Source organism: Triticum urartu, chromosome 6A (genome assembly GCF_056163025.1).
Source record: "Triticum urartu cultivar PI428250 chromosome 6A, HENAU_Tu73, whole genome shotgun sequence".
Lineage (NCBI taxonomy): Eukaryota > Viridiplantae > Streptophyta > Magnoliopsida > Poales > Poaceae > Triticum > Triticum urartu.
In genome coordinates, this window is record NC_141878.1 from 412,016,115 (window position 1) to 412,029,885 (window position 13,771).

The 13,771-nt window shown below is 42.1% G+C and overlaps 1 protein-coding gene across 2 annotated transcripts; it reads left to right on the top strand.

Moving 5' to 3' along the window:
• The first annotated feature begins 950 nt into the window (after positions 1–950).
• On the top strand, positions 951–10,556 carry LOC125517601 (putative inactive histone-lysine N-methyltransferase SUVR2). Of its 2 annotated transcripts, none has more exons than XM_087528154.1 (10): positions 951–1,252; positions 1,378–1,473; positions 3,962–4,157; positions 4,254–4,632; positions 6,610–7,568; positions 8,087–8,352; positions 9,007–9,073; positions 9,168–9,218; positions 9,525–9,625; positions 10,338–10,556. In XM_087528154.1, the coding sequence occupies exons 3-10, from the start codon at positions 3,963–3,965 to the stop codon at positions 10,342–10,344; spliced, it is 2,025 nt and encodes a 674-aa protein (XP_087384280.1). In that variant the 5' UTR covers positions 951–1,252; positions 1,378–1,473; position 3,962; the 3' UTR covers positions 10,345–10,556. The 2 variants fall into 2 exon arrangements, with proteins under 2 accessions (XP_087384280.1, XP_048538768.2); XM_048682811.2 differs by having other exon boundaries at positions 9,525–9,621.
• Positions 10,557–13,771: the final 3,215 nt, after the last annotated feature.

Consider the following 13,771-nt stretch of genomic DNA (forward strand, 5'->3'; position numbering starts at 1 on the left):
GCATTTTCCTATTTATATGTTTTGCAAAACTTTCAAATCAAAGAGGTCCTAAACCACAAGAGCACAACCAACACACGTGAAACAAAATAATTATATCCTCCAAGGTCTAGCATAATTTCCCTTGAATCAAAGAACCCGTAATAGTAAACCATCTAGAAAATTAATCCAATGGCTGAGCAAGACGAAGGCATAGTTTCGGCAACTGAAGTTTTTTTTTTTGACATCATTTTCGACACCTGAAGTTCCTCGTGACTATTTGTTTCATTAAAGTTTGAGTAATGTTTCGTCCAAGCTCTTGTAATAAAGCAACTTCCATGGGTGTCGTGCAGTCCACGAAAACCAAGCGGCGTGGTTGACATAGACGTTGTAACCTACTCTTGTCGTCGTGTCTTAATGGAACATCGGTGTAATACTCTTTTAATGTGACAATTACTACTATTCAAATTTGGACGCCACGCCAACTTTGTATCATGTGCCGTGACCTCAGTATTTTCACATGCTTTTGTTGACATCATGAAAACCATCACAACCATGCATCCGTACAACAACTGACAAATCTGACGGTACAAAATGCGTCATGCTGGAGAAGCATATGCGGACAGTAGGTTCTGGAAGTTTTTTCTTACTTTTCAAAAGAAAAATACATATATATGTTTGTTTTTGTTGAACCTGCATTGCATATATACACGGTTGCCATGGATATTTCGGTTTGTCAAACTGCCACCTGGATGTATTATGATGGAAATAGGCTGGCCGATCATCATCATCACATGCGTGGGCTCTGCAAAATCACGTTCCAATAGAGTAAGGGGCGATCAGCAAAAGTGGCAATGGGGCGAGGGAGCCAGCGGAGACGCCTGCGCTGCGAAATTACTACTCCACCATAGCATTTCTTTTGATTTGACAGCAACGCACTCCTCCTGGTCCCGCCGTATCAAATCGCACGCAGCGGGTGGGGCAGTCCGCTCGCTTTCTTCCCCGTTCTCGTCGCCTGGACTTCCCACGCCGCCTCTGTTTTGCCATCTGTCCTCCGTCGCCCCCCTCTGTCCTATAAATCCACCACCACGAAACAGCCTGTTCTCTACGCGATCCATCCCATCCTGAAAACCCCGGCGCACGGCAACGCCTCTCCAAAACCCCAAACCCTAGCCCATCGGCGATCGCCGGCGGCGACCGCGCCCCCGTCCTCCGCGGAGCCCTCGGGCGCTTCGCCGTGCATCGGCTTCGTCTCCTTGGGCGGCTGGCGTAGGAGGTGGGTGCGTTTGTTGCGCAGAGCAGGGTTTTGTTGTTGGGTTTTGCCTTTTTCCTTTTTCCGGCCCATTCCTGCGGATTCTGACGTGCTCTCTTCCTTTTCCTTTTTCCGTGCGGTTAGTTCAGGGTTCGGAGGCGCTTCGCCGCTGGGTAAGCTTGCGACGGGCCGCCGCTGTCCAGATCCTCGCTGCGAATTCCTCGCGCTGGTTTTGCATTGAGGAGGTATGCGCGCGCTTGCTGCCTCCGTTGCGGTGTGGAGTGCGGGTTTTGTGATGATTTTTCTCCGTTCCTTTTCGGTCTGGAATGCGTGTTTTTCTGATGATTTTTGTTCCGTTCCGTTTCGGCGGATTGCCATGGTTTCGTTCCTTTGTTTGTCCTCAATCAAATCTGGGGAGGTGGTTCGTGTTGTGGGCCCTTGGTTATGCGGTTTGCCGTTTTGAGTTTGCAGGCTTGCGTGGCGATGAACTGATGATAATACGACTGGATGCTCTGCTTTCGACTATACATGAAGCGTTGCAATTTCCGGACGATATTTTAATGTACTGCTGTGCTTTAATGGCCATAAAAAAATCAACAAATCTAACAACATCGGCAAAACTTTTACCCCCTCCGCCCCAAATTACTTATCGCAGAAATGGATAAAAATGGATGTATCTAGAACTAAACGTCTAGATACATTCAGTTTTGCGACATGTAATTTCGGACGGAGGGAGTATATAACATAGCAAACAACTAATACTCCCTCCGATCCATATTAATTGTCGCTGATTTAGTATAATTTTGGTTCCTACATCATGGAACAAACGAGATAAATCATGTCATACGTAGTACCACCTCCGTCTCGGTGAGTAGGTCATTCGCGTAGTTCTAGGTTGATGATTTAACTATCTAAATATGTATTATATATGACAAAAAATATATATTTAGAAACTACATTCGTGTAGAAATCTAGTGATATATTTTTCATGACATATAACACATATTTAATTCAAATCAATGACCTAGAACTACGTGAATGACTTATTCACCTAGACGGAGGTAGTAGAAAACTTAAATTTGGTGCGAACAATAGGCCTGGGGTACTATTCACAATGGACTGAGATAGGGAGGAACCCTTGCTGCACGGCGCAGGTTGGCTGGGCTTATGCTGTTAACATCATGAAGGGCGATTAGAGGCCATGAGCCCGTCGTTCTGCAAGGCTTCATACCGAACGTATGCTCTATAAAATTACCAATTCACAATATGATCTGTCTTTTTTGTTCTCAATGTGTCTAAGAATTTAGAGAATTTTTGTGTGTTGGTTAGATGCCTTCTGTGTTGACTAGACCGAAGGTGCTTAACTGAAGGTGGCGTCACAGCCCCCTTTTGTAACTTCCCTTCTTTCATCCCTCCACGAGGCAGTCAAAAGAAAGAGAAAGGTTTAATTTCTAAAAATTTCTCATGACTATTTGAGGTTCTAACTGAGCCTTCACGACACTTGTTTACACAAAATGCCCCCAAGTTCAGGGGCATACATTTAGTGCTATTGGCCCAAAATGTGGGTTGATTTGCATCAGGTTATTCTCTTTAACATGTCAGTTGCATGCTAGGAAATAGATTTGCGTGCATGCTGCATTGGGTTTTAACAAGTCTGTATCTGGTACAGAGCAACTTTTGGTGCGGTCATTAAGTGCAGATGACCTGTAAATTTCAGACAAGTTCTGGTTGGTACACTAAATCTGTCAAGTCACAAAATTTCAAGTCTAGACCCGATGCAAATGAAATGGAAGAAAAGACATATACATTTCTGAAACTTATAAGAAACAAAAATACAATCTTACTATTCACTGTTGTATTTGTATTTCCGTATGTAAACTGAATTTGGATTTGAAATTTGGTCGCTAGTGATAGATAGAAATTTTAGTTGTTTTGGCAGGACTTCACAATTGCTGTATGTATTGCTCAGTGCTCTAGTGGGTGGCACTCTTTCATGGGTATTCCCTAGGCAATATTGGGAAAACCTTTTTTTATATTCAGGTTTCTAGTTTCCTATATATTTCTTACTTTCCTAGCACACATAGTTCTTATTGAAGTATTTTTGACGCAAAATTATTTGGAATATTATTTCGATTTTAAAGATGAGGGTAGATCAGTATTGTAAGCATACTATTAAAGCAGCAGTAAGCATCCGCCTTCTAACCAACCGTTGCTGTAGTGCTGGTTTTGAAGATTCTTGTGTTCTGTTCCTTCCACGTGGTCCACCAGGTGAGCTGGACCAACTAGCTCCAGGCCTTCTTCTCCTCTCTCGGCAGTATCACGGTGCTCCGCTCCGTCCACTCAAGGGAGGTAGTGGTTGATGATGGTGCAAGTGCCGACCGCAGGATGCAATGCCAGAGTGGCCTGCCAGACCTCAATCGTGTAGGGGCACAATGCGAGCAGTACAGCGTCCTCCAATGGCTCCAAGCAGAGCGCACAGGCAGGGTCGTGTGGCCACCCGTTCTTTGCGAGCACGTCGGTGGTGTTGCAGCGCTCTAGCATTGCACTCACTTAGTAGTTAGACAACTTTTCGTAATATACCAACAATATCCTTATCTGTATTGTATGTCTTCATTAGTTGTTGTGATAACTAGCTTAACTTTTTCTATGCATTTTATTATTTTTATCACTTAGTTTTTTGAGGATGTCACTTTATGCATGATGCAATGTGCTGATTTCTTCCGTTGCATGCAGGATGTCATCTTCAAACGTTTTTGATGAAAAATTTGAGGCTGCTGTCGCAAAGCTGGATGTTATTGGAATCGCGAGAAAAACTGTTTCACCAGTGTTGACGAAGCTACTAGAGTTGTATGATTACAACTGGGAGTACATTGAAGCTGATGACTTTCGGGTTCTAACCGATGCTATATTTGACGAGCCAGATCCCAAAGTACAGTTTAGTTTGTTCTGATTTTATAGTCAGAATGTATTGTTTTGAGGGACAACATTTCTCTTATAACTTGTTATGCTACTACTTTTGGTACAGGAATTACAGAAAAAACAAGCTAACAAAAGGAAGAATCCTGATTCGGACCACTATAACAAGAAGCTTAGGGCAAAACATCATTCTCAAAAACCTACATCCAAGATGCATGCCAATGAGAAGAGAGAGTTGGCTGAAGCTCCACCGCAGCAAGAAGCAGGCAAGCTGTCCCCTCAAACAGTTTGTGCCACTGTAAACACATTGCAGTTATCTTCTTCGCGACTGCCGATTAAAGAAAGAAATATGGAAACCAGTGTTCTGGAGGATACACCGACAGATGAAGATAGTTTAGCTTTATCAGTCCAAGGTCAAGACCTTCCTACATTCGAGACCCCACTGGCTATTATGAGCCCACCGGTTCAAGATTCCAGGCATCAGAGAGGTAATTTCTGTTTAAGCAAATATGTCTCACACTCGTATTATTTGCTGAGCGCCCACATTTTATATGAAGAAATATTGTTATAATCAGGTATTATATAATCTTGATGTTTTGAGTTTTATAGTCTTTTTAATATTTCCAAATAAAGGTTCTTTGGGGATTGCAAAATTTCCACCATGAGCAGTTATCACCAGTTACTTCCATAATATAGTTTGTAGTGTGATAGAAGTTAGCGGTCATAAGTTTTATAACTCGTAGACTTAAAAGACACACTCACTGATCATGCTGACACTGGAAATTTGGTGGCTACGCAATGCATGCGTGTTTGATGGTGTGATCCTGAGGTGCCAGCACTTGATTGAGTCACTCTTTAACTAAGCTGAGCTGTGGCAGGTGGTTGCTGGAGCGAAGGCACTTTGACAGTTGCCACTCCAGGCCTCATGACCTTTCCCAGCTTAGATCTTGCCTTTTTTTTTCCCCTTTTAGTTTTCTCTTTGTTCTTCGTCCTTTTGTACGATTAATTAGCTAGTAATAAACACTCTTGTTTACCAGTTCTCTGTTCTTTTTTGAGGTCTATTTTTACTTGTGACATTTCAGTGCCCTCCTTAATATACAGATGACACTCAATCTTGGTGTGTGTTCAAAAAACATGGTCTCCTTTGGTTTATAGGATAGGAATATCATAGAAATAGAAAACTTGTAGGCCTCCTTTGGTTCATAGGGTAGGAAAATCGTAGGAATAGGAAAGTCACAGGAAATGAGATGACATGTATCTCAAATCCTATGAGTAGGAATAGGAAAGGAGATGCCCTTTGATTCACATCATAGGATTTTTTCCATTGAGTCTAGCCTCATGTTTATTTTCCTATGAAATGTGGAGGATAGGAATAATTCCTCAATAGGAATAGGATTTCATTCCTACAAACCGAAGGGCTCTAAGGCCTCTTTTGGTTCATAGGATAGGATTATCGTAGGAATAGGAATTTTGTAGGAAATGAGATGACATGTATCTTAAATCCTATGAGTAGGAATAGGAAACGAGATGTCATTTGGTTGACACCAAAGGAATTTTTCCATTGAGTCTAGGCTCATTTTTATTTTCCTATAAAATGTGGAGGATAGGAACCGATCCTATGTAGGAATAAGAATCCATTCCTATGAACCAAAGGGCTCTAAAGGAAAAAATCCTATAAGAAATCCTATCCTCTAGAATTCCTATGAAATTCCTCCAAACCAAAGGAGGCCTAAAGGATTTTTTTCCTATAGAAATTCCTACAAGATTCCTCTAAACCAAAGGAGGCCGTAGAAAATGAGATGACATGTATCTCAAATCCTATGAGTGGGAATAGGAAAAGAGATGCCATTTCGTTCACATCATAGGAATTTTTGTCATTTCGTGTCTAATGTTTATTTTCCTTTGAAATGTGGAGGACAGGAACAAATCCTATGTAGGAATAGGAATGCATTCCTATGAATCAAAGGGCTCTAAAGAAAAAATCCTATAAGAATCCTATCCTATAGAATTCCTATGAAATTCCTCCAAACCAGAGGAGGCCTAAAAACATCAATGACTGCTGGGAATACATCAAATAGGTTTCATAAATGGTAGGAACTCTTGTTAATTTCCGTGCTATTTTCTAAATGCATCACTAGTTACGGTGTGTATTGCTTACCAGTTTGTCTGATATCTTTGGCTTGTGTGTGAGCCTATACGGCATACTGACATAGGAAGTTAGCAATTGTACTGTTGTCAACTTTGAATTTATAAAATACTGCCATATCGCTTTTAATGATACCAATATGTGTACTGCAGCTGCTCCATAGATATCCTGTTTTTCCTGCAAAGATTGCATCATCTTGTTGTAGCTGCGCTGTTAATATTTTTTTTTCATTGCCTTGTTAATCTAGGATCTTAATCTCTAATACGGAGTAACTTCTAACCACTAGAATTTCTGTATTTTGATTTTTCAAATCCTCCAGTATACAAGGATGCACATGAAAGAAACATATCTAATACATCTGGAAGCCAAGTAATCACAAGCAGCACAGACTCTTCAACCAACTTTGAGGTAGCTTTGTCAAATTCTGGAACAGGGAAACTATCATTTACATGTAACTCGGCAGATCATCCTGATTTCCACATGCCGGACATGGAGTCTGTATGCAAGGAAATGGAGGCTAGATGTCTCAGGACATACAAGATCCTAGAACCCAATTTCTCTTTCATAAAACTTTTGCAAGACACTTGCCAGTGTATCATTGATTTGGGTCATGCATCTAGTGGACCTAGAGAAAGTGGAATGGTACAAATAGTTCCTGCCATGGACTTTTTGTCTAAACCTTCAGTGTCACGAGTGTTGCAGCCAAATGAAGTTGGTTCCTCGTGTATGCCACCTAATGACCACATTATTCATGGTGGTGTATGCTCTTCTGGTTCGTTTGCTGGAGAACAGATCAGTTCCAGTAATATGCTTGTTATTGCCAATAGACCAGCTCATGATGTCAATGACATAACAAAAGGTGAAGAACATGTGAGTATTCCCATAATTAATAAGGTTGGCAATGGGATTCTTCCGCCCCCCTTCCACTACATACCATGCAATATCATATACCAGAATGCATATGTCAATCTTTCGCTTGCTAGAATAGGAGATGAAAGCTGCTGCTCAGGCTGCTTTGGAGATTGTCTAGCAGAACAACTTCCTTGTGCATGTGCAACAGTAACTGGAGGTGAATTTGCTTATACAAGGGATGGCCTGCTTAAGGAAGGATTTCTTGATTCTTGTGTCGCTGGGCTTCCTAAATTCCACTGCAAAATTTGCAATCCTTGTGAAGGACACTCTACAAAGAAATTTATCAAGGAATGCTGGAGTAAATGTGGCTGTGCCAGAAATTGTGGAAATCGTGTGGTGCAGCGAGGAATCACTCGGCAACTACAGGTAAGTCATATACTCTTGGTATGACCCTTTTTGTACCAAAGATAAAAGTTTTGATTAATCAGTGCCAATTGGCAAATATGATAGAATAACTGTATTCCCTGTGCAATTATGCAGCTACATATGCATATAATAAAAATAGAGTTTTGTCTGTTATAAACAAGCTGTGATAAGCATTAAAGCTATGATAGAATAACTGTATTTAACTATTTCGTATACGACTTCCAAGTGATACATGATTAATCTGCACCTGTAAACAAGCTGTGAAAATGGCGAGCCTGTTTCTTTCTATTTTAACTTGTTTAACTATTCCTTGTATTTTAACTTCAATTATTACGGCAATGTTGATCAAACAAAGAACTCCATTTTGACCTTGTGTCCTAATATAATGGTGTATGATGGTAACTGCAGCATTTCTTTTTCTTGCGATGTGGTGCATTCTGTGTATGTTCATGTGCTCAGCACATCAAACTGAACATCATGCATGTTTTCTTATGTTCATTTGAGTATCGTCGTTTCAGGTATTCTTAACCCCTGGAAAAAAGGGATGGGGACTGCAGGCTGCTGAGGAAATTCCACGAGGTGCGTTTATTTGTGAGTATGTTGGTGAAATATTAACTAACACTGAGCTTGATGAGCGAAACACTCAAGGGACATCAAAAGGTCGCCATACATATCCAACACTGCTCAATGCTGATTGGGACACTGAAGATGTTCTTGGGGACGACCATGCTCTCTGTCTGGATGCCACCTTTTACGGGAATGTGGCAAGGTTTATAAACCATAGGTAACATTCCTTTTATAAACCATATGCTATTTTTTAAACAGAGATGCATAATGATCCTTCACAGTTCTCTATAATACATCATGTTTCTGGTTTTGTGTGATTAGACAACACAATACATGCCGTTTGGAGTTATAAGTTAAAATTTCCTCCGCAAGAAAAATGTCGTAGAAAACCACCTCCCCAGCCCCCAAACATCCCCCCCCCCCCCCCCCCCCCGGCTCAAAAAAAGGGTTGTAGAAATTGCAATCAAATTTGACCAAAATGTAACTGATGAACGGCCACCTGTGAGGGTTTGGGGAAACCTTGCCGCCTGAAGGTTCAAATCTTGTTGTGTGTACTTGTTGAAGTGAACACTCCTAAATCTTGCCTGTGTGTTATCACCATCCAGTATTGCTCTTTATAAATGCTTGTAAACTAGTAGTGGGTGCGCTTGTATTATTCCTTATGACAGCACTTTGATTAAGATACTCAAGTGATGCCACTCTAATTTGAAGCTAGCTAATAACACTTCCTAACCCAAACTTTGAACAGAAGTGATTTTGAGACAAAAAAAATGCTGCTTCCATACTATGCTGCATCAATAACTTTGACTTATTAATTTGGTATGTTTTATCGTGAGAAGTTGTTGACTTGGTATGTCATTGTACGCTGTAGGTGTTCTGATGCCAATCTCATTGATATACCTGTTCAGATCGAGACACCTGACCGCCACTACTACCATGTATGTATGCAACTCCAGCTAGTTATTGGCTTTTGTGTGTTAATCCAGTTTGAAACACATGAAGATTGTTTATCTATTCTTTTGTTTCATTCAGGTGGCATTTTTCACCAAAAGGAAAATAGAGCCATTTGAAGAACTGACATGGGTAGGTGGCACCCTTGTATTTCATCCAGTTAGCCAATAGCATTTAAGCTCCATTGTGCTGTATCAGTCCTGTACCAGTGAATCTGAGGGCTACAAGATATGGGCTAACCCGTTTCTACCATGCTAGTTATATTTTGCTCAATCTCGTGTTTTTGACTTCTATAACTTAATGTTGAACTGTATCAATTCGAACCCATCAATAGTTTTGCCAGGCTACTGTCCCTTCTTTGTTTAGTGAAATCTTCTTGCCTACTTTAAGTCGCGCGTCAAAATTCATAATCTTGTTTTGTGCATATTTTGACCACAGGACTACAATATTGATTTTAACGATGTCAACCACCCTATCAAGGCATTCAAGTGTTGCTGCGGAAGCAAGCACTGCCGGGACAAAAAAAGCAACCCAAGTAGGTGCCTTAATCTTTTTTTATGGTGCACTTGATAGTTACTGATGCTTATTTCTCAACCTTCCCTACCCCACTGGCCTACTCTAATCTTTGGAAGATGTCAAGTGGTTTTAGCATGCCTCTTAATGGTGCATCTATGATTATTTCTCATTAGCTCTTTTTTCAATTTAGTGTTTCTATGTCTATGCACATGACGGCTGGCGATATACTAATCCTGCCGATCCAAAAAAAAGTGTCGTGGTACTGAACTGAAACCACGACACTCTTTTTGGATCGGAGGGAGTACTATTCGGTGTAACCAATTTTAGCAGAAGAACTAGCATATATTTAGTGTGTACCCCTCAATATAGCAGTTCCTTGGTATTGAACATTTCGGGTGAAAAATACATGACTATATGCCCATATGATGTCCTGTTATGGCTGTACCAGTTGAAAGCAACCAAATTGTCGTGAAATTTGTAAGATAGATAGTGAGGTAATTGAGTTTGATCTTGAAACATATATACTAGAACATACCCTTGTAACCCTATCCAACATATAATTTTTCCAGAATGTATAGGGAATGGAAAATTCCATCTGGTATTTTTTTTTAAATTCATCTGGTAAAGACAAATGAATATTTTCACCAAAATTGCTTTTTCATTTGATATTTTGAGTGGTATGATTTACCATTAAAGTTGCATCAGCTGACCCCAAATGGTGGTATGCTGCTGCAGGATCTAGATCCAGAGCCCTGGTGTTGCTATGAGTACTCTTCAAGAGATATATGGCACCATGGAGATTCAAGATTACATAGCATCTGCAGTGTCGTCGTTGTGGTTTTGTCACAAGTGATATTTTGCTCTGTGTAGAACAAATGTTCCAGATTAATGACTCGTCACTGGACCTGGATTGCCCGTTTAAGTGTTGTCATCCGAGCTTGCTTCCAAGCAGCACCTTTTGGTTCCCCGTTCTTGATCTCAACTTTTGATTTGGAAAGGTCTCTTGATTCCTTTTCTCGATGATATATTACCGTCTAGACAAATCTAAGACAAGAATTTTGGGATGGAGGGAGTATGTACGAAGTTCAAGTACGTGAATCGTTTTTTGTTTTCTAACTTAAAATATGCGCTGGCCTTACGGTTTGGTCTGAATTTGGCAACTAGGGTGTAACTGTTAGGAATAAGCAACTTGTATTCCCATGAGGCCATAGGCCGATATATATATATATATATATATATATACATATATATATATACATATATATATGTATATATATGTATATATATATATATATATATATATATATATATGTACAGGTGTGGAACATATGCAGGAAACCCCTTATACAACGGGATAAATACAAAGGGGTACATGACTTATATTATAACTCTAACACACACCCCCCCCCCCCTCAAACTCATGGTGGATGAACAACACTGAGTTTGGAGAGATAAAAGCCATGTTGTGCTCTAGTCTGGGCCTTCGTCAGGAAATCCGCCAACTGTAACTCGGAAGGCACATACCGAAGAGCAATAACCTGGTCCTGCACACCAGCACGCACATAGAAAGCATCAACACCGATATGCTTGGTGAGCTCATGCTTCACAGGATCACGCGCAATACTAATAGCACCTGTACTGTCAGATAAGAGCAGAGTCGGTGTAGTGACAGAAACACCAAAATCCTGAAGTAACCACCGTAACCAAGTCACCTCTGCCGTCAAAAGAGCCATTGCTCGCAACTCAGCCTCTGCACTCGAACGGGAAACTGCAATCTGTTTCTTCGTCTTCCAGGCAATGAGAGAACCACCAAGAAAAACACAGTAAGCAGAAAGTGAATAGCGATTTGAAGGATTACTAGCCCATGTAGCATCCAAATAGGTCTGAAGCTGTAAAGAACTGAAGCGAGGAAAGAATAGACAGTGAGAGATTGTGCCCCGAAGATATCGGAGAACAAGAAGTAGATGACTATAGTGAACCCAGGTGGGAGCGGAGACGAACTGACTCAGAATATGAACCGGATAAGAAATATCCGGACGAGTGACAGCTAGATAGACAAGACTGCCAACAAGATGACGATAACGCGTCGGGTCAGGGAGGGGATCACCATCAGTAGCACGGAGGTGAACATTGAGCTCCATAGGAGTCTCAGCAATGCGCTCGTCAGTAAGAGCAGCACGAGCAAGAAGATCCTGGATATACTTTTCCTGGGATATAAAAAAGCCATTAGAGGTAGAAGAGACTTCAATCCCAAGAAAGTAGCGAAGAGGTCCAAGATCAGACATAAGAAACTGCTCACTAAGACGGGCCTTGACAAAGGCAATATACTCGGGGTCATCCCCAGTGATGATCATGTCATCAACATAGAGAAGAAGAAGAGTCCGACCACGAGGAGAAAGGTGAATAAACAAGGCTGGATCATGAGAACTTGCTGAAAAACCAGCGGCAGTGACCACAGAGGCAAAACGCTCAAACCAGGCACGGGGGGCTTGCTTAAGGCCATAGAGAGAGCGACGAAGACGACATACCATGCCATGAGGAACAGAATACCCAGGTGGTGGCTGCATGTACACCTCCTCACGCAGCTCACCATTAAGAAAGGCATTCTTAACATCAAGCTGAGATATAGACCAGTGGCGTGCAGAGGCAACGGCAAGAAGTGTACGAACAGTGGTCATATGGGCCACAGGAGCAAAGGTCTCGTCGAAATCAGGACCATGCTCCTGCTGAAAACCACGAGCCACAAGACGAGCTTTGTGACGCTCAAGAGAACCATCAGAGCGAGTCTTAACCTTGTAGACCCACTTACAAGTGATGGGACGGACTCCGGGAGGAAGAGAAACAAGATCCCAGGTACCAGTGCGTTCAAGAGCAGCAATCTCCTCGGCCATCGCAAACTGCCATTCAGGATGAACAACAGCCTGATGATAAGAAGTCGGCTCAAGAACAGCAGCACCAGCAGTGGGAAATCCAAAGCGATCAACAGGTGGACGAGGACGAGAACGCAAGCCATAAGTAGGCTGAGAGGAAGATGACGACGCATCCACAGAAGCATCCACAGGCCGTGAACGACGAGTGTAATGCTGAGGAAAAGATGGAACAATAGAAGGAGGACTCGCCAAGGTAGAATCGAGGGGTGGCGACGAAGAAGTCACCGGAGATGAAGGTGTAGAATCCGGTGACATGCTAGGCGAGGAGACCGGGGAAGACGGTGGCTGCAAATCGACTAGAGGTGGAGAAGCAGAAGGAGTGAAACGAATAGGCACAGGCTCGACGGGGGTGATAGGTGAGTCAGGAAAAGTGAGGAAAGAGATATTCTCCACTGAAAAAGTCGAGAAGATGGGCGTGGACAGAAGGGACGAGACTCATCAAAAGTCACGTCTCGAGAGATACGCATCCGACGACCTATAGGATCCCAACAACGATAGCCCTTATGCTCATCATTGTAGCCTAAGAAGACACACTCAACAGACTGAGCGGTTAGTTTGGTGCGTTCGCGAGGGGCAAGAAGAGCATAGCAAACACAACCAAACAAGCGAAGCATCGAATAATCAGGAGAACGATAAAAAAGATGCTCGAAAGGAACACCACCCTGTAGAGCAGCGGAAGGCTGTATATTGATAAGATAGGTGGAGGTGGTGACGGCCTCAGCCCAAAAATGAGGCGGGAGAGAGGCAACAATCATCAATGCACGAGCCGTCTCAAGAAGATGTCGATGCTTTCGCTCAGCCACACCATTCTGAGCATGAGCACCAGGACAAGAGAATTGAGAGAGAGTTCCTTGCTCAGCAAGAACACCACGCAACATCTTAGAGATATACTCGCCAGCGGAGTCAGCACGAAAAACACGAATGGGTGAAGAGAACTGAGTATGAACCATGGCAGTAAAACGCTTATAAATATGTAACACCTCACTACGAGAAGTCATGAAATAAAGCCATGTGTAACGAGAGAAATCATCTATAAAAATAATATAGTATTTATGACCACCTTTCGAAGCGAAAGGAGCCGGACCCCATACATCAGAATGGACTAAATCGAAAGGACGCTTAGACACTGACTCACTATGTGAATATGGTAACTGAATCTGCTTGCCAAGATGACAACCCTGACACTCTAAAGAGACATCTCCTGAGACAGACCACAGAAGACCTCGAAGAACTAAAGAC

What these genes read in the sequence shown, in the direction of transcription:
- LOC125517601 (XM_048682811.2), top strand. Translation starts at nt 3,963, where the DNA reads ATGTCATCTTCAAACGTTTTTGATGAAAAATTTGAGGCTGCTGTCGCA. An exon ending in CTGACCGCCACTACTACCAT is followed by an intron (nt 9,074 to 9,167) that starts GTATGTATGCAA and finishes TGTTTCATTCAG; the next exon opens with GTGGCATTTTTCACCAAAAG. An exon ending in GGACAAAAAAAGCAACCCAA is followed by an intron (nt 9,622 to 10,337) that starts GTAGGTGCCTTA and finishes ATGCTGCTGCAG; the next exon opens with GATCTAGATCCAGAGCCCTG.